At 35.5% G+C, this 20,601-nt stretch overlaps 2 protein-coding genes across 3 annotated transcripts; both read right to left on the reverse strand.

Moving 5' to 3' along the window:
* Positions 1-561: 561 nt before the first annotated feature.
* LOC130945158 (kinesin-like protein KIN-14E) lies at positions 562-8,580 on the reverse strand. The gene is made up of 24 exons (XM_057873856.1): positions 8,101-8,580; positions 7,473-7,662; positions 6,841-6,913; positions 6,552-6,683; positions 6,224-6,462; positions 5,780-6,107; positions 5,598-5,697; positions 5,333-5,514; positions 5,101-5,216; positions 4,869-4,971; positions 4,635-4,787; positions 4,371-4,517; positions 4,057-4,257; positions 3,596-3,760; positions 3,411-3,515; positions 3,160-3,300; positions 2,867-3,061; positions 2,654-2,780; positions 2,351-2,553; positions 2,095-2,277; positions 1,801-1,896; positions 1,494-1,691; positions 1,076-1,347; positions 562-985 (listed from the first exon to the last, which is right to left on the reverse strand). Exons 2-24 carry the CDS (start codon positions 7,646-7,648, stop codon positions 805-807), a joined length of 3,816 nt encoding a protein of 1,271 aa, XP_057729839.1. The 5' UTR covers positions 7,649-7,662; positions 8,101-8,580; the 3' UTR covers positions 562-804.
* Positions 8,581-16,709: 8,129 nt separating this feature from the next.
* On the reverse strand, positions 16,710-20,548 carry LOC130966272 (N-acylphosphatidylethanolamine synthase). 2 transcript variants are annotated; one of them, XM_057891136.1, is made up of 6 exons: positions 20,022-20,548; positions 19,679-19,936; positions 19,202-19,329; positions 18,594-18,679; positions 18,190-18,327; positions 16,710-17,997 (listed from the first exon to the last, which is right to left on the reverse strand). In XM_057891136.1, the coding sequence occupies exons 2-6, from the start codon at positions 19,885-19,887 to the stop codon at positions 17,938-17,940; spliced, it is 621 nt and encodes a 206-aa protein (XP_057747119.1). In that variant the 5' UTR covers positions 19,888-19,936; positions 20,022-20,548; the 3' UTR covers positions 16,710-17,937. The 2 variants fall into 2 exon arrangements, with proteins under 2 accessions (XP_057747119.1, XP_057747063.1); XM_057891080.1 differs by having other exon boundaries at positions 16,756-18,007; positions 20,022-20,542.
* Positions 20,549-20,601: the final 53 nt, after the last annotated feature.

Here is a 20,601-nt window from a genome sequence, read left to right on the forward strand (position 1 = left end):
TACATAAGGTATATGTGCCTTTATATAGGCAAAGTTTTATACTAAAAGTTCATGATTCTACTAGTTTCTTGATACATATACTTATCCAACTTTGCTTCTTACTTTGACTATTCAAATAAATAATCTTCTTGTAATTTCTAGCACATCTTGAAAATTCTTTATTAAGCTTAGTCATCAATCTTGAAGCTTCCAATGCACTTCATGATTCTTCTAGTATGGAGGTGATGAGTGCAACTTCCATTCAATTCCAATTCAATTTGATTTTGAACTTCTTCAATGTTGTAGAATGTTGTAGTTATACTATTCTCTTGAATGTTCTTCAAAAATTTTCAATCTTCCAACATCTTCTAGTAAATAGATGATTATTGTTTTCAACTCAAATTTTGCTTCTTCAATTCTTTAACCATATTTCATGAAGATTCTAGTCCATGCAAATTGATTTAAAATTTTTAATCAAGAAAAACTCATTACACTAATCCCATTAAAGAACTCATGAAACCAAACATATGCAGTAAATAACTTTGCACATTTCTGTCCAGAAAGAGAAAACCTTGCACGTTTTTTAAAATAAGTATTTAACATATGTATATGTGCATGAGTCAAAAGGATTAATATATACATACCATCATTAAGCTATACAGTTAGATCACTCTACAAAATTACAAATCTTTCCAACATGTTTAATAATTGTAAGATTATACAACAATCCGAAAAGAAAATAGACCATATGACTATATCCAACATGTTCTTCCAATTTGGTTTAACATTCTTGAGTATATACTGAGAACTTCATTCTCAAGCCTTTTACCAGCTTGTCCTGTCTTTAATTGGTCTTTCTTCTTGAATTTCTTCCAATTCTTCCTCCTCGGTTCTTCTACCAGCCTGCTCTTTCCAGTAAGCAACCAACTTCTTCAGTCGTGCTATCTCTTTCGAAGAAACATTCTTGCTAGGATCATTCACTATTGACCTCACTCGCGATGCATACCTAAACAAACATGAAACACAAGAATATTGTTAAAATAAAACAGAAGAAATAATAAAAGAAAATCAATATAGCAAAGATCAAATAACATACATAAGCGAGTTATGCGTCTCGTCTAAGTTTGATGCCACTGGAGAAACATTTACAAACATGAGAGTTTTAGCATTACCACCAAGGGAATCGCTCATTAACATAGTTAATTTGTGATTCCTATAAGGAATGTGTTGACCACCATTAGACAAAGCACTAATCACATCTCCAAGTGCTGATAACGATTTGTTAATGCTTTGAGCTTCCTTGAGTTGGCTACCTACTGAACCCGATTTCTTCACCCTTTCTGAACCAGCAAGATCCACAAAACTCAACTGTGGTATTTCAACAAAATAGTAAATATTCAGAATTTTTAATCAAAATTAATATTTTACATTGTCACTTAAATTCGTTATATATGGTGTCAAATGTTTAAAAATATTATAACAAAGATTGAAGGAAATAAAACTCCAAAGAATACCTTTCCCCTTGCAACTGCTTGACTTTGAAGGTTGGTACTCTCAATGACAACTGATAGAATGAGATGAGATCTTGAACTTTCTTCATTCATTTGTGTACCCGATGTATGACGCCGGTCGGATCCTCTTTGTATTATATTATTCAAATCTTCTATTTTAGAAATTGGCCGAACTGTTACATTTTCCACAGCCACCATACCCTAACAACAGAGAATTAAAGATGAAGTCATTAATATTACAAGAATGATAACATTGAAAAAATGCTTAGTATTACAAATAGAATCTAAAAGATAAGTTTGAAATAATTACCGTTGAGTCTTTCTTGATCTCCAACTTTGAATGTTTTGCATTCTTAGGTAACAAAAGATCTATAAGGGTATCTTGATATAATTCTACCATGTATGCCTGTATCGGTTATACAAGAAAAGTTAATTTAAGAAAACAATAAGAAACATTTGAATAATTTCTATCACTGGTTATGATGAACCTCAGATATTATGCACAAAAACATAGATATAAAAAATATAATTTACTCTTCATTTGGACATTGACTAGATCAAGTTATATAGTTAACTCAATGATTTTCAATTTAAAAGGATTTACCTTTAACGAAAAGGCATACTTGCTATTATCTCTCCTTAAAATTCTAAAAAGCTCAGCAGTTGCACGAGGGGTAAGTCCGGGGTTGTTTTCACTTCCATAGATGGTAAATGTCTTTCCAGAACCGGTTTGACCATAAGCAAATATACAGACATTATATCCATCCACAGCAGATTGCACCAAATACTGCATTGTAATTAATAAAAAATCAGTAACAAGTGAGCTAAGTTAATATATAAGTTGTTGTACTAAGACTTGCCTTTGTATCATCAAATACACTCTCTTGACTTGCACCACCATCAAACACACGGTCATATACATACTGCTTTGGCTTATCTTCTTTCCACATATGCTCGACCGAAAACTCATCCACCACAGCAAGCGCTTGTCTTTCTTTCTCGGCAATCTCCTTTTCGCTAAGAGGTCTTAGCCGACAATAAACTCTAATTTTGCCTTTCATATCTGAAATAAATTCAAGTTCCAAAGTTGTTAACATGTCAAATGCATATATATCGGCACATTCACAAAATTATATCCTACTTATGTAGTTCTTGTTATTCACCTTCTATTGTATTATAATAACGTTTCCTTAAAACTTGTTCTTCCTTATAAAGCGCTTCCATTTCAACTAGTTGAGCCCCTTGCATCTTCAATATAGCAGCCGTTTGTTCGTTCTTTCTATCAATGTCCTGAATAATGAACAATGATCAGATATAATCAAATGAATGTGAAGCACATATAGATAGTTATATACAATTCGAGCAGTTAAGCAAACCTCTTTCAATTCTCTCAATTCTTCTAATTCCTTCAAATTATTTTGCAAAGCAGCCAACTCAGAGTCCTTTACTGAAATATTAGACTTTGCAAGCACTAATTCTTGTCTAAGCCCTTCTAGCTTCTTTTCAAGCTCAAACACTTGAGACTTTGTAAGCTTGCGTTCTTGCTCAAGTTTCCGTTGAAGAGACGTAATCTGCATTACAACCAACAGGGTCACATTGATTGACCATCATATTCAATCAATTGTTTTTAATTTAGAATGTTGATTATTTTTGTTATTTTTTACATCACCTCTTCAGAACTTCTCTTCTCAAGCACAGATAGTTTCTCTGCCAAAATCACTTTTTCATCCGTTAAGCTTTTGATAGTTTCTTCAGCTGCTTGCAACTCCTCTTTACAAAGTTTTAGTTCACTTTCAAGCTTTTGTGAGACCTATTAGATGTCATCCAAAGTACATAGTTTATAAACTTAAAAATGACAAGTTTAATCAGAGAGATGAATTGACGGTATGATATTGAATAACACTTCATACAGTATCTTACTTGATTATTTGTTCCAATGAGTTCCTTTTTGGCAGCATTCTCTACTACTAGATTATTCAATTTGGCCATCTTTGCTTCCATGTTCTTTTTCTCAAGAATTGCAGCCTAGTGAAGATCATAATTAGTAAGGTAAATAAGAAGATAAAAAGAAGGTTTAGCTCATTCCATGAATTCAAGACTTTCACCTGAAGTGCCTTATCTTTTTCACTGCATAATGATCTAAGTCTATCACGATCATTCGAAACTTCCTCGAGATTTTTCCGATCAGCATTTAAGGATTCTTTCAAGCCCTCCAATTCTTCTTGCATCGTCTCTTCTTGTTTTTGCTTTTCATGCAATTCTTGATACAACTACCCAAGATAATGCAAAACATTATAATTATTTACAGAAAAACGTGAATTATACACCCCATAAGATATGGAAAGTTTCTTCTTTCCTTTTCTTTTTTTTTTCATTGATAACTTTAGGCAAGAAGCAAGTATCCTAAATATACTGGAGGACAAGCAAAAACAACTATTACCAAAAATATTTACTTAGAAAATTGAAGCAACTAAGCCTTATAGGTTTCTTTACAATGTAACAAGCCACAAAAATGAATCATAGATTTTATTTCATATTTGTTGTACAACTAGAATCTTAAACTTACTTGATCAACATTTTTTTGCGATTCTTCAGCAAGCTTTGATAAATCTTTAACACGCTTCTCATACAACTCCAAGTTAGGAGGCTTAAAATTATTAGAAATATCCCCATTCAAAGAACCAGTAGCAGCAGACCGTGCTTTTGAATAGCGGCGCAGCATTACATCATTTATATGTGTTTGAAGTGCTACACAAATTTCTTCCCCCTGCAATGAAGGTAAAAATATCGGTAAGAAAAATTAATGCATAAGTGAGATATATGCTAATGATTATTCAAGTTCGTATAAGGGGATTGTGTAGCACCATGAAGATATTATACCTGCTTGGTTTCAAACTGGAATATGTGAAGAACACCAGCAACTCGCATTTTAAAAAATACTGCGGTATTACTGCTTCCAAATTGCATTATGTCTCTCAACTCAGCGGAGTGCAAATATTCCTTTGGAACTGGACGGAAAAAATGAATCTAGACAATTGATCAAGGAAAACACAAATTAAAAGCATAATTCATCTTTAACCATGTACAATTGTATATTGCATAATGTTATATTTTTAACCAGTAATTTGTGTTAAATAAACTTACCCCTCTTTTGTTAATTCCTAATATTATTCGTCCAGGCAAGAGTCCAATAGGATCATCAATCTTACGAACATTGAAGAAAACAGAATTCCCATAAGGAAGTGCTCTCAATATACGTAGAAATTGTTGTCTTGCATCATCTTTGTTGAGATGTTCCTATGAAAAAGAGAGAATTCCTATGAACAACTGCGAAGCTTATGACAGAAGTAAATATCCGATTATAGAACAATCCCATACCAGTGAATGATAACGAGAAAGAATGTCCATCTCCCATTCCCGTTTTGCTCGTGTCATTGCAATTTGTCGTGGAAGGAATCGCTCCAAAAGTGAATTCCAGTCACTGAGAAATCAAGAATTATCAGTCAGCTTAAGTTGTGAGACTACAGAAAATGGAAAAATGACAAGTTCACTTGCTATGAAAATATTTAAATGACACTAAGACACTATTAAGATAATGAGAATCACATACGTGCATGCTTCAGGTGAGCTAAGAAATCCAATCTCAGCCAAGATTTGTAATGCAGAAAGCTGAGCAGCATCATCCTTTCCAATAGGATAATTGCCCAAAATATAATCATGCTGCAACTGTAATAACACATCCAAGCATGAAATTGAATAACTTGAAGAAGTTAATTGCGGCCTTAAAAATAAACTATATAAACTTTTATTACTTTGTAAGACTTCAAAGAGGAAGGACTTACCTGAACATAAGACAATTGCACAAACATTGGATCTGTCACTGCTTCGTCTGACTCACGGAATAACTTTTTCTTGAATATCAATTTGCAATGCAATATTTCTCCCTTACTCCGATCCTTTGCTGCTTTAAATTCCGCCAAGAGATCCCCAATATATTTGTTATCATCAAGGCCGACATACTCCTCTGGTAACAATAAAAGGAGCAGTTAGACTACTGCTTTTTAGCTATATATTATACAATCATGAAGAGGTCAAAAAAGGACATGCCATTCCCAGGGTCGGATGATTTGGAGCCGGTAACGACCTTGTGACATTCAAACAGACTAAAGGTCGAATAAGTTGACAGTTTAATAAGCCCTGCAAGTTCCTGTAGCAAATATGCTGTTAAGGAATAAACAATGCAAAAAATAGTTCCTTGATAGCAAATAGATATAAAATTTTCAAAGTACCTCAACAGCATCAGCAACTGTTGTTGACATGTCATATGTAATTTCTTCAAAAGTTTCATCCAAGAAGAACACTATGGTCGTAAGCTTTCTCCCAGTCATCAAAGCTTCAATCTCCTCACGACCGGGTGTTATGTTCCTAGGACCAGCCTTGACAGAGCGTTTTAAAGCATTTAATGTATTTAATGCAAGAGCTTGGATCTCAGAATCAGTAGCTGCACCATGTGCTACGTTATGGACATATTCCGACAAATAACCCCCTATATCTTTACTAGGAGGCATGGAAGATGCACATAAATACATGAGCTCCCATGCTTTAATCAAGTATTGCCTGGTTACAAGACAAAATATGTATTAAGCATTAGTATAGAATAAACAAAAAATATAGCTTCAATAACCAAAAACCATATAGTGTAACATTGGATACAAAATGTTTAAGTTGCACACCTCTCAGGGTTATTTCTTGTTTGTTTTGATATCTGAACAAAAAGTTCATCTCGAAGTTCTGAACGCTTCAAACTTTGCTTATATAGCTTAGCAACAAGCTCAACTCGTTCATCTAAGCTTATTGGAGTTACACGATCAGACGAATCAACTCCCATGTATTTCAGAATAATCTGGAAAAGTTTTGTTGCCCGGCTTACTAAATCACTATTTATCTTGAGCAATGATGTTGGTATTGGATCCTACACGAATCAATGAATTAGCTCTTCTTAAGCCGGAAAAGAATTTTAGTCATAAATATTTCAGGGAACTTGGTATTTGATTTAACTACCTTTTGGAAACAAAGCATGTCCTCAAATGTAAACTTCTCTCGAGTTTGAGGACCTACAGATTTTTTAGAGAAAAATCCACGTTTCCCGGCAGAATGGATTTGTTTCTGCATTAATTTCAGAAATCCGTCCACCTATGACAAGTAACATCAAAAGAAACTTGGTGAAGCCTTTATATGCATAATGCAAGAAATTCAAAAACACATTCATTTAGGTAATCAGTTAGACAAATATCATTGATATGGAAGCAGTATTATCTAAATAAATTATAATTATAGCTATTTCCCCCACCTGGAATTTGTCAATTAAGGGTACAGCTCCAGCAAGTTCTGCTGGAATAGCCATTGACATAGTTGATGGTGTGCTGCACACAAATCAAACACCAAATTATCAACTGCGGCGCATTGCATGATAGCAAACAGCAAACTTTCTCTATCTTGTTATGAAAATGGCCACTTAGTTAAAGGGAAGATGCAAAATAAGCATGTTGCAAAGGGTAAGAATGATCATAAACAAGAACAAAAATTCAAGAATATTGTTTGATGGCATAAAGTTAAAGTTGATATAGGATAGATGTGTGTGTAGAGGTGAAATTGCCGCATCATTGAAACAAAGCTCCAAACATGTGTGAGCTATACAAGTGATAAATATATAAAGGTAAAAGCAGAAGTTATATAAGCACCCTTTGCCTCCCCCTGATGTTCAAGGGATCACTATATAAAAATAACAAATCCAATTCTTGACATCAAATATAACATTGCAATATATCAAGAATGAAATGCAAAGGAGAATTTAATAATACCCTATAATTCAGAAGATATATATGCTAAATTCCAGCAAAGTAATTTGTAATCTTTATCAAACACTACAATGCAGATCATCACTTTTATCAATGTAACTCCAAAATAAAGGATGATACTCACTGTGGAGCAAAATTGGAGCTATCACTGTCATAGTCATCACCATTAGAGACATTAGCATAGGGGTGAACAGGTGTATCCTCATTGCCATTGTTAGAGCCAAAGGAAGATCTGCTTCCCATTGATGACGGCATATCCATGGTCATTTTACTTTCTGGATATCTGAAACTGTTCTGCATGACAAAATGGGAACCTAAAAAATAAAAAGCACACTTAAACACCTAAAAAGAGAGAGGCCAAAACACAGACACATAGGCACACACACAATTGAACAATGCTGAAAGTACAGAACACTAGCAACCAACCAACCATGAATCAAGCATGTGACATTCAGCAACTTCATGAAATTAATATGAAACAAGAAAAATAGACAGAACTGCATAGAAAAACGGCTATGATGAAAACACCATTTGTCAAAATCCCCAAACACAACCCAAGGGACCAAAATGCTTTTCAAGCATCAAACTATGCACTCCCCAGCCCAACAAAAAACAGGTTTTTGAGCTGAAACTTGGCACACACCCACTTCAGCATTCACCAGAAATTGCAAAAAAATCACACTGAACAGTTTAAAGGAGAGATTTTGAGCTGAAATAAAATAGGGCACAACTTGGAGGAGGGAAAATCCAACCTTTAGAACACCACCAAGAGAGTAGCAACAACAAATTGTGTCTGAAAAAGGTTGAAGAGAGAGAAAGATCTCTGAGGATGAAGTCAGAAACAGTCCAATGGGTTTGGAAAGAGAGAGAAAATGAGTTTAGAGTGTGATGTGAGAGAAAGTACAATAGCTTTATGAAAGCTTTAGCTTTGTTTTTGTGGGTTTAAAGAAAATCAGAACAAAAATAAAAAATCAAAATCAAAATGAGGTCTTTGTTGTGGATTGAGAATCAACAAGCATTGTGGCAAATGGTTGTTGTTGGCGTTGATGGTTCTTTAAAGAAAGAAGTAATGAAGAAGCGTTGGTGTTGAAACACAAGAGACTCCAAATGCAAATGCAAATGCAAATGCAGAGTTTGTGTTTATTTAAATTTCAAAATCACTGTTTTGAGAGTTCAGAGTTCAGACACAAAACAAATAAAAAGCTGCAACTTCATGTCACTTTCTCCTTCATTGCTTCCTTCCCTCTCATATATGCCAAAAACAAATATAATTAAATAGATAATTCAATATTATGGCCGAATTAAATAGCTGATTATACTAACACTTTAGTTTAAATGCAAAAATTATATTAACAGTTTAATTTGAATGAAGATTTTCATGTTTTTATTTAATTATATATGGTGATTTTATTACTTTTTTCATACTAGTTATTTTAATTGATTTTTTCACTTAATACTTAAATATTTATGTGAATAAAAGAATATAATTAAATGATAGTCAAATTATTCAAAAATTCAAATTAAACCTAATATGGAATTAGATTTTTTTAATATATAAAGAGAAAATCAGAAAATAGAAAATCTTGATTCTCATTGCTTGTTGGGTGAAATGAAGAGTTCTTTACCCCTTCCCTTTAAACTTCAGTTGTGGCTAACCAAATATGTATTTTGTATTGTTATAACCTAATATAAATAATATTTCTGAAATTAATTTTTAACATATATAATAATAATTTTAATAATGATGATATGCAGATATTTAGATTTTTTATGTGCTACTTTTTATAATATTTCATCCGAGAATCAAATCATAATATAATTGATTGAACAATTGAGTATTGACATTAAATTATATCCAATCCAATTCATTTATAGTTTTGGAATAATCTTGACTCTTTTTTTTTTCCAGCTATTATTATGAGAATGTATCATATACTATGTAGACACAGAATCAAATATAATAATAATAATACACTGTTCAATGGTTTTGCATGATTCAAGCATGATTGTTGATGTAATTGCATACTTAAAATAACATGAAAAGTAACATTTCCTTCTGTTGAAAGTCTGAAACTTTGATATAAAATAAAAATCTTTTTGGTATGCAACTATTCTTTTCCTCTAAATTAATTTAGTTACAGGCCAATGGCCATAGCCAAAAGGACAGGTATAAACCAGAAATCATGTGTACATAATTTGAAGTAGCTAATAACATTGGACCCACAACCTTTGTGCTGTTTTGTCCCTCTAAAGATTCGTCTCAAGTGACTCATTCACATGAAGAACTCATCACCCTTCTTCCAAATGGTGTGTGTGTGTGTGTGTGTATATATATATATATATATATATATATATATATATATATATATATAAAACTAAACAAGTTATTTTAAAGATAAGAATTTAAATTGGTAGTGAGTTATATCTTAAAGAGTTAATATTATGTATTGTCTTATTAATTGTGAATTTGTGATTACATTAATCTATCTATGGTGTTTCATTATATTAATAACCAATAATTTCTTTTTTTCTTCTTTCCATTCAAAATCTAGAAATTTCATATCAATATCTCAGTCTAAATATGGCATGCTATGCCCTCTCTTTATCAACATTTATCACCCATTTTGAAATTGCAAGTTGTGAGTTGTTCATCATCCTGTACCATAAATGTGTTATAAGATTGAAGCCTGTAAATTGGAATTCTTATTTAATTATTAGATATACTCTTTTATTTTTTTTATTGAAGTGCTTCTATTTTTAAGAAATTTAACTTATATAAATATTGAATCATATATTATCATAAATAAAATTTACTTGTCAAAGTTATTAATTGAATAATCATCTAAAAGAAATGATTGATCAGATTAATACATTATAAACTATGAAGCTTAATTACTTACAATATTAAATTTGGAGTAATGTTCTGTGGGGTTATGCGTGAGATTCAAAATAAATTATTGATGGATTAAAAAGGCTTGGAAATATGATGATAACCAATGATAATAAAAGGCAAAAACAGGAAAAGAAATTAATAATGAAAAAGAAAAAGGCATTTTATTAACTTAGCACAAAAGATATTAATTCTTATATAGTAAGGAAAATGAATTTTGTTTTTTCAAACACATGACCAATTTTGTTTTTATAAATTATATGTGATAAAGAATATTAAAAGAGAATTTTGTTTTGGGTAAAAAACCATAATAAGCCAACTGGCTCAAAAAATTACGTAAATACGCCAAAGCAAAAATCGTTTCAGCAATAAGCCAGATCGTATTTTTATATAATTCGAACCAGGTTGGTTCGAACTCTATTTGTTAGTAAATCGAACCAGGTGAGTTCGAATTAGGGTTTTTTGTTGGTAATAAGTCGAACCAGCCTGGTTCGAATTAAGAATGAAGGTAATTCGAACCATGGTGGTTCGAATTATAGAGAGAGAAGGTTTCCATGTAATTCGAACCGTGCTGGTTCGAATTACACCAATCGTAGTTCGAACCAGGCCGGTTCGAATTAGTGTGAGACTGAGCTGTATATATATGCTTCCAAACGTGAATTAGTCTCATTAGAGGGAATAGGATGGCTAGTGAGGAGAGTTTTGTGGTTTTGGTGCACCACAAAGGATCTGTTAATAGAAAAACTCGTTCCGGAGTAAAGTTCACAGATAAAAATCCTCTATGTATTGTCATAACATCTACGACGAGTTATGATGACCTTGTTAGCGCTGTACTAATGAAGCTCGGGTTGGAGGGTGCGAAGCGGGTAAAGAAGTTTTTCTATCGCATTCCAGTCACGGTGCTACAGAATACGGTGAAGTATGATTGCTTCACGATTAATAATGATGTGGACTTGCAAGTAATGTTTCTTTGTCGGCGGCAGTTTCCGGAGGTGAGGACACCGGAGTTGTTGGCACGGCTGGTTGATGTTGTATCCAGCTCCGGCGGTTCGAACAGGAATACGAACACGATAGCGAATCCAGCAGGTTCTAGTTCCCGGCCTGCCGTTGCTTCCTCGTCCGTCCCTGTGTACGAACCAGTGGTCCAACATGTCGCCTCCCCATCTTTCGCTGTTGACCTCAATGGCACCGATGGCGACGAGGTAGTGGAAAGGGAAAATTTGCCGAACGCTTTATTGGGAGTTGCACCTGTTGGCGTAGGAGACGGTTTTTTGGACGATGAAGAGGAGGATAACGTCGAGCCGGATATGATTGACGATGATAGCGCTGATGATATTGGAGCGACCGGGCCTACATTGGAGGTAGGTGGTTCTAGCTCTGGCACACAGCAGTATCCACCACATTTTTCCTCGTTGGACTTGGACGCCATGAGACATGAGGGGGTTTTAGGGCATGCTGTTGGATTCGGAGCTAGAGAGGCGGAAGGGACTACTGGTCTGACAGAGTTCCAGGTTGGTCAGCAATTCCAGGATAAAGATGAGGCCCTTTTAAGTGTGAAGACTTACAGCATCCGGCGAGGGGTACAGTACAAGATGGTGGAGTCCGATCACCGCCGGTATGTGGGCAAGTGTTCCGAGTTTGGGAATGGGTGCACATGGTTGATTCGACTGAGTCTCCGGAAGCGCAAGGGCATTTGGGAGGTCAAACGGTACAACGGACCTCACACTTGCCTGGCCACATCCATCTCGAGTGACCACAGGAGTTTGGATTATCATGTGATTTCGGCGTTCATTATGCCAATGGTTAGGGCCGATGCATCCGTGAGCATCAAGGTGCTCTTGAACGCCACGGCAGCGCACTTCGGTTTTAGGCCGACTTACCGGAGGGTTTGGATGGCGAAGCAGAAATCTATTGCCATCATTTACGGTGACTGGGATGAGTCCTACAACGACCTGCCTAGGTGGGTGTTGGGTGTGCAGCTGACGATGCCTGGTAGTGTTGTCGTCCTTAAGACGACCCCGGTTCGAGTTGGAGGACAAGTGGACGAGTCTCAAGCGTACTTTCACAGGCTTTTCTGGACTTTCCCGCCGTGCATCGAGGCATTCCGTCATTGCAAGCCGCTAGTGAGCATTGACGGCACACATCTGTATGGGAAGTATGGGGGGACGTTGCTCATCGCGATTGCACAGGACGGGAACTCGAACATTCTACCTGTCGCATTCGCACTAGTAGAGGGTGAGAATGCGGAATCCTGGACATTCTTTTTGTCGCACCTTCGACAGCACGTGACCCCGCAGCCCGGTCTGCTGGTTATATCGGACAGGCACAACGGCATCAAGGCTGCGCTTGAGGCCCCTGACGGCGGTTGGCTACCGCCATCTGCGTACCGTGCATTCTGCATACGACACGTAGCGGCTAATTTTGCCCTAACCTTCAAGGGCAAAGACGCTAGGAGGCTACTAGTGAACGCGGCATATGCGAAGACCGAGGTTGAATTTGATTACTGGTTTGATATCCTGCGATCTGAAGATCCGGCGATGTGTGAGTGGGCGAACCGGATTAATTACTCGTTGTGGACTCAGCATCGTGATGAGGGGCGGAGATTCGGTCACATGACGACGAACATCTCCGAGTGTGTGAACTCTATCCTGAAGGGGGTCAGAAATCTCCCTGTAGCATCCCTGGTGAAGGCAACATATTGTAGGCTTGCGGAACTGTTTGTTCGCAAGGGGAGAGAGGCTGAGGCCCAGATGGGAACAGGACAACAATTCAGTCAGCATTTGGTGAAGTGTATTGAGGCCAACATGAGGACGGCCAGGTGCTTCACGGTGACGCTGTATGACCGGGATAACTCCGAGTTCACTGTAGCAGAGACCACTCCGACTGGTTCTTTCTCCTTGGGTACTTACAGAGTATCACTTGCCTCTCGGACATGTGACTGCGGGTACTTCCAGGCTCTTCATTTCCCGTGTCAGCACGCACTTGCATGCTGTGCATACTCACGGGTCACCTGGACCTCTTACGTTCACAGCGTCTATCAGATTAGCTCGGTGTTCAATGTGTATCGGATGGGATTCACACCTCCGATCCCGGAGGGCTTCTGGCCACCTTACGACGGGCCCACGGTGATTCCAGACCCTGACAAGAGGCGTGCCAGAGAGGGTCGTCCTAGATCCACTAGGATACGGACGAATATGGACGAGGCGGATCCGAATCGGCCAAAGAGGTGCGGCCTATGTCGCCAACCCGGACACACACGACGTAGTTGCCCACAGGTTGGAGGCTCGTCTCAGACAGGACACCATTAGTTTGCATGTTGTTAGTGTTAGCATTATCTACATTAGTGCGCTTCTTGCTAGTCTTAGAGTTATTTAGATTATTTCCCATGTTGTTAGTGTCAGCATTATTTACATTAGAGCACATGACTTTTAGTTTGATTGTTGCGAGTAGTAATGAATATGGCTTCTTTAATTATGTATTTTTTTTCTTTAAAGTTCAATCATGTATCATAGTGGTTTGTACTTTTTTTGTTATGTTATAGTCTGTTTACCTATGTTTTTTTTTTATTTGTGTTCTGGGACATTCATTTTGTATGATCAATGAATCTTGAAATAGTTTAGTGTTTATTTTTTCTTATTAAATTGTGTCCGGGTTGGCGACATAGCCCGCATCTCTTTGGCCGATTCGGATCTGCCTCGTCCATAGATACACAGCTCAGTCAGTCTCACACTAATTCGAACCGGCCTGGTTCGAACTATGATTGGTGTAATTCGAACCAGCACGGTTCGAATTACATGGAAACCTTCTCTCTCTATAATTCGAACCACCATGGTTCGAATTACCTTCATTCTTAATTCGAACCAGGCTGGTTCGATTTATTACCAACAAAAAACCCTAATTCGAACTCACCTGGTTCGATTTACTAACAAATAGAGTTCGAACCAACCTGGTTCGAATTATATAAAAATACGATCTGGCTTATTGCTAAAACGATTTTTGCTTTGGCGTATTTACGTAATTTTTTGAGCCAGTTGGCTTATTATGGTTTTTTACCCTTTTGTTTTTGAAGAAGTTGTGTTTATATTATGTTTCTCTTCAATTCCTTTAAGCATTTTTTATTATTATTAGCAGCATCAAAGAAAAATGATTTGAAGCCATTGAACCGTCAGCAACTATTTTTAATTTTAGAGAAAAATATTTTAGTACTAACTCAAGCTCTAATAAAGTAATTCTTTTAATTTTTTAACCCACCTCTCATTTTATAATAATATGCAAATATGCAATTAACAGCATAGTTACAGGCAGTAATTTCAGATAAATAATAAATTGGAACATATTGACTTCTCCACATCTCAAGAGATTTTATGAAATAATTAACCATTCAATTTTAACATGCTAAAATAATATCAAATGTTCTTCATATGATCCCTACTGCCTAGTCCGAAATACATGTTCAAGAAACATTTTTTCCATTTTTTATCATGCCTTATTCTACAACTACAAGTCACTGAAGCTAACTAATTAATTCACAATATTGTTCAACTTGTCCTCAAATTCATTACATAGTTCAAGAGAATTAATAAATAACTGAAATGGACTCATTCAGAAAAAGAAAGAGCCAAATAATAATAACAATAATAATAACTTAATTGCAATAAGATCTTCTTTTCTTTATTTTTTTTTTTTTTTGGAGAGATATATTCTCGTCTTAGTAGCCAAAGTTGTACACATGGCCAATAAATTCCCAAGGTTGCCGGCTAGGGCCTGTGGAATGTAGTCAAATAAAAATAAAATAAAACTCCAAGGCATTGCAAAGAAGTGAAGGAAATTAAAACGAAGGGTTTAATTAATGTGAAGTTATATGATTCACGAGAATGGTCACTCTATTTTGACTCAGTATAAATATTTCAAAAACATATGAGCCGCATTGTAAATGAAATATTTGTCCTTAGCTTGTTTCAACATTTATGCAAAACAGAAAGGAAAACGAATAAATAGTCAAATTTATTTTGAAAGATTATTTATTTTTTAAATTAGTTTTTAAAAGATTATTTAATTATTTTTTTATTTTAAATTAATTATATTAATCTTTTAATTATTTTTTATGTCAAAATTTATTGATGTGACATGATATTATACTAACCATAGCATATACCTAACAGTCCTAATTTTTAAATGAAAGAGTCAATTTGGAGTTGATTTAATCTAATTTGATAAATTTATCATATTAATACCCAATTAAGACTGTTAGGTGTGTACTGTAGTGTCACTTAACATCTCACAATAGCAAACTCTGACACCATAAGTAATAAAAGTGACTAAAAGACTAATATGACTAATTTAAAATTGTTAAAAAATAAATTTAATTAAAAAAAATTTTGGAAACCAATTTAAAAATGGATAATTTTTCCGCACAAATTTCACCATTTACTTAAACAACAATAATAATATGAAAGGCAAGGCAACCTTAGAAGTTACTCTAACCAACAACCAAGGAGAGCAATCTAGGAGGGGTCTCTTTTGGCAATAAAGACATGCATGAGAAAGTTGAGGAGCATTCTTTAGTCTTTACTCTTCAATTGGGGTATGGTGGACCAAATTGCAATAACCCCGTAAAAGGGGAAAAAAAAACTTGATTACAAATCATCACTAGTAGTTGGAAAAAGGCAACATTAGGTAACCACTTAGACAAATTTTTATTTGATAGTGTCCTCCTTTAAATGAACTGGTTTTTCATTTTTGGTAGTAAATTATTTATTTTTTATTTTCTAGAATTTTAGGTTATATAACACTTGATCCAACTAATTATTTTTCATAAAACAGGACACAAACTTTATATGTAAATAACGCATTTTCTTCTTGGAGAAATCAATATAAAAAAATACGACAGATCAAATGGTCCCCCTTAATGCTTTTTAGGTTGGAAATTTCCATTTGATGAACTCGTGCTGTTATTCATCAAAGATAGATCGAAATAGATGCTCATGGACACAATAATTCAACACTGCTCACACATGTTGATGTATGTTATGCTATAGTCCACATGAGGTAACAACAAGGTTCTTAACCAAATATTGACCCAACTCTCTTGTAGTTTCCCATTTCAAAATGATCACTACAAAACAAGATAGTACTATGTGTTTCTTATATCATATAAAGTGTGTTAAAGTTGTAGATCCATTCTTCTACCTCTATGTTATATTTGTTGTCACAAGAACTGCAATTTATTAGAAGAGTCACACAAACATTATGTGCTTTTCCCCCTCTATTATATGCTTCTTTTTTTTTTTTGGGCAAGTCTATTATACGCTTTTATATAAGGGATTAATGGATTTATATACTTAGTCTACAAAAGCAAGAGATACACTCCATACCAAAATCTGTAAATTGTAAACCACATTATCATCATTATAAAGAACACAAGAGAACAATAGATTAATTGAAGATTTGTTTGTTACAGATACTATGTCTATTGTGTGCCTTGAACATGGTGTCCAAACATTGGTTAGCAAAACCTATAATTGTATCTGAAATTATTGTAAAAGAACTTTGATGAAAACAATGCATCAATTAATCATTACACCTTTTACATCAACTCCTTTTATTATCAAAAGATCACTAGATTACTTTATACAAAATAATGGCAACATAATTGTTTTATGCACAATATGCATTTCTTCATGTCAAATCACGGGCTATACCACATGGTGTAAATTAGAACACACTCCTAACTTGTACTGTAAGGATTGCGATAATTACACATAAAAACCTTTTTAATGCCATACAACTCAATTATTAAACTGTACAAAGCACTGTATAAATTCTTGGCTGCAAGTTTACCTTTTTGCAAATGGGGCCATTAAATATTGGATTTTGAGAGCCTAATATCTGTAATCCTTCGCTTAAGCTAACAATAATTTGAGTTTTTTCTCACAAGCAGAGGATGATGATTCTCTCTATGCTGCAAAACTTACCAGCCAAAAAAAGTGAGGGATGAGCTGGAACACAAAACAATGGTGCAAACTATATAGGACCTGAACCACACGGACAAATAAACATAGATATTGCACAATACATTAAAGCATGGATTAGGATCTTGTGCATTATACATAAAGGATTAAAGAAATGAAGAATGAGGTCCCCACTTGAATTACCAGAGCCTTCCTAGAATGCTTGTTCCAGGCTTCCAGCTGTTTATTTCAACCTCTCCTACATCACATGACATGACAAGTTGACAACACTACAAAATTGCAAAGGATCGACATTTTATCTTTTCTCAAAGAATTGCTTTTTGAAATATTTGTTAGCCCATCTAATTTTGGGCTGTGCATGGAAGGTAACCCACCTCCCCCTATGAACTTGTATATATGGTACTTCTTTTAGGAATTCTAAGTAAAATAGTCCTACAAAATCATCAACTACAAACACACAATCATACAAATGTTATAAACTCAAGATCTAACTGAGCTTAGATAGGTTTAAACCTATGACTTGAGAATTTTTTTACGAAAACTCCTTAGTCGGTCCATGGCAGCACGGATTTGCTCTGAAATTGCAGAGTAGAGACATTTCTGCGCTGCTTCATCCAGACCATCTGGAGTGCTGGGCCACCCACTAGTAGGAAATTTTGCATTGCGAGACTCGGAAATAGCCATTTGCCTCATTGCTGGAAGGTCAAATTGAACCGGATCACCAATAATTATGTCAATTTTCTTATTACACAATGGTACAGGAGGCCGTCTACCAAACATATAATTCTCTGGCATCACCTAAAAATATGAACAGAACTTAACATCAATAGCCAACATAAATGGTGTTTTTCTAACAAACAGATGATTTATTCTATCACCAAGGAAATGAGCACTCACCACAACTTTTCAATCATTTAAGAACATGACAGAAATTAATAAAGATAAGTTTTATAAGTAATCAGCACAATGCTCAGAGTTACCTCTTGAAAACCATGATGGACAATTGGCAATATAATTGGAGTTTTTGGTGCACGGACAATTAGACTAGCAGTCCCCCATTTTAATCGCCTAATTGGTGCATCGTCTTGGTACACTTTTCCTTCTGGAAATGTATGCACCTGCAAAAGCATAACTGAAAATGAGACATAAAGAACTGTAGTAAAAACAAAAGAGATTAATTCATGAGAAGACATCACTTTAAAACTCTGTAAACCAATTACAATCATAGCTGAGAAACACAAGGGAAAAGAAAAACAAACTCTTAAACAGTGCTAGAGGACCACAATAAATCCACAATAGCCCAACACTTGATATAAATTACCAAAAGTGTCATCATAAAAGAGTTAAGCCTATGTGGACGTAAAATATTAGGTTACATAGATACCCATTCTCCATCATTTAAGCGCTCAAGAGCTTCATTCATGTGCTCTTGATAAATTCCACCACCTCTTGTAATAGGTATGCATTTCCCTGTGTAAGTTATCATTTTAGAAAAACAAGATAACAGTACACTACAAAAACAAATAGAAAACCATTTCAGCACATTTTGATTAATAGTTTAATAAGCTTCAAGAAACCCATAAAATTACTAAATGGAATTGAAATGGATTTCCGCCAGACGTTACAAAGTATGGACAATACATAATAAAAGATCAAAGATTTGACCCCAGGGAATTATTTCCTAATGTTGGACAATCCCAGCAACCTCTACTTCTCAGGTAAGTTTAGCAGAATGTATCTCTCAATGTGCAATCTTTACCTTTGTTGCCGCCTCATCTAAGAAATTCCTCCCCCCACCCCAACACCAAAAAAATGCAACAGCCCAGTAACTTAATCAGAACATCAAGTCCCTTTCATTGTCCTTTTATACAAAACACTATAAAGGCTTAGCCTAGCCTAGTACAATGATTCTAAATTGCAATCTCTTCAAAGAAGTCTAGCCTAATTAAACTGAAACATGGATAATCAAAACTGAGACTTAGTGTTACTTACCAACCCGAAAAATATATGAATGCACTGCATTCTTAAAGCATATATCTTCAGCAGTTAGCACCCATCGAGCTAACTTGGTATTAAAGATGGGAAAGCCCCTGAATCCCCACATAGCCGGATCATCCAACCTAAGAAAAGTTCCAAAAACAAATCCTCAAATCGGACATTCTAGCATGCTCTCAACATAAGAAAAAGAGAATCAATTTATCTCCCTCATATATCCTCCAAAATACAAAATGATGGAAGAATTGATTGCTATTTAAGATCTAAGACACTCTAATTTTCTACTACATTTAGTAGTTAGAGGATAATTAGGAATGTTACACAATGCTACATATCATTTGAATCATTTACAACTAGTCCTGCTATAATATCAAATTGTGCGTAGATTACAGAGCAGAACAAGGAAGTTTCTTGCTCCAGGAGCAACTAGCAATCAACAAACAATATAGAGAGAGGGTTTGAGGGAGTGCTGACGTGGACATGTGGTTGCTGACGGTGATTAAGGGGACGCCGGGGGTTCTAGAACGAACGAGGCGGAAGAGAGTGTCGGCGTTGTGAACGGTGGTTCTGTTCATAAGACACGACACCGTTTTGGCGAATGCGCCAACTGCGCCTATCACCAGCTTCCGAGGCACTCCTCCCAAGTGCTCCGCCCTCGCCGCCCACTCCATCGTCCGCGCCATAACACTCAAACACAATAAGAAATAGCTTCAAAGTTTTCTAATATCGGCGCTGCAAATCAAATCGTTAAATAATTCATTAGGAAAATTACGATAGGCATCGGTAATAAATGAGATGAAGTGAAAGTGTTCGTTACCGGTGGTCGGAGCAGAAAGAAGAGAGTGGGTAGTTGGCGGTTGCGAAAGAAAAGAAGATAATTATTATTACAATAGATCTGAGGCAGGTAGGGTCTAATTAGAGGACTAAGAATTTTCACACATAAAAAAAATATCATGGTTTTACTTTTTAAAGATTAGACTCATTTATATTATTTTAACTTCTAAGTGAGTGGAAATGTCAAAGGTATAGAGAGATAAGAGAGGATGATGATGTTGCGGTTGCGGCTAAAGCTGCCGGTTCCGCCACAAGTGGTGGCACGTGGACGCGGTGGTGGTGGTGGTGGTGGTTCTGCTTCGTTGTGCTTCAAAATCTCCATCTTTTCCCGTTTACTGTTTGTGATCGATATATCATTCCTTCAAATAAATACTTGTTAGTTATAATGTGTGCATCTGCATGGCTTCTACTTGTTTCATGGTGTTACTCTTTCATTTTTATGTTGGAGAGAATGTTATAATATATTCACGTCTATCATGTGTTCGACACAATGTCTCTGAGGGCCTTCTCATGCTCCTAAGTTTATGACTTTTTTTTTGCGGTTAAGCATAACTTGTCAAGAA

The sequence above is a fragment of the Arachis stenosperma genome, chromosome 1 (assembly GCF_014773155.1).
Source record: "Arachis stenosperma cultivar V10309 chromosome 1, arast.V10309.gnm1.PFL2, whole genome shotgun sequence".
Classification (NCBI taxonomy): domain Eukaryota; kingdom Viridiplantae; phylum Streptophyta; class Magnoliopsida; order Fabales; family Fabaceae; genus Arachis; species Arachis stenosperma.

Excerpts from the sequence above, each read along its gene's own strand:
- LOC130945158 (XM_057873856.1), bottom strand. The coding sequence starts at position 7,648 with ATGCAGAACAGTTTCAGATATCCAGAAAGTAAAATGACCATGGATATG. Across the intron at positions 5,515-5,597 it reads ATCATCCGACCCTGGGAATG|AGGAGTATGTCGGCCTTGAT; the intron begins GCATGTCCTTTT and ends TATTGTTACCAG. Across the intron at positions 986-1,075 it reads GAGACGCATAACTCGCTTAT|GTATGCATCGCGAGTGAGGT; the intron begins GTATGTTATTTG and ends ATGTTTGTTTAG.
- LOC130966272 (XM_057891080.1), bottom strand. The coding sequence starts at position 19,887 with ATGGCGCGGACGATGGAGTGGGCGGCGAGGGCGGAGCACTTGGGAGGA. Across the intron at positions 19,330-19,678 it reads GTCAGCAACCACATGTCCAC|GTTGGATGATCCGGCTATGT; the intron begins GTCAGCACTCCC and ends AACTTTTCTTAG. Across the intron at positions 18,680-19,201 it reads TTCATATATTTTTCGGGTTG|GGAAATGCATACCTATTACA; the intron begins GTAAGTAACACT and ends TAACTTACACAG.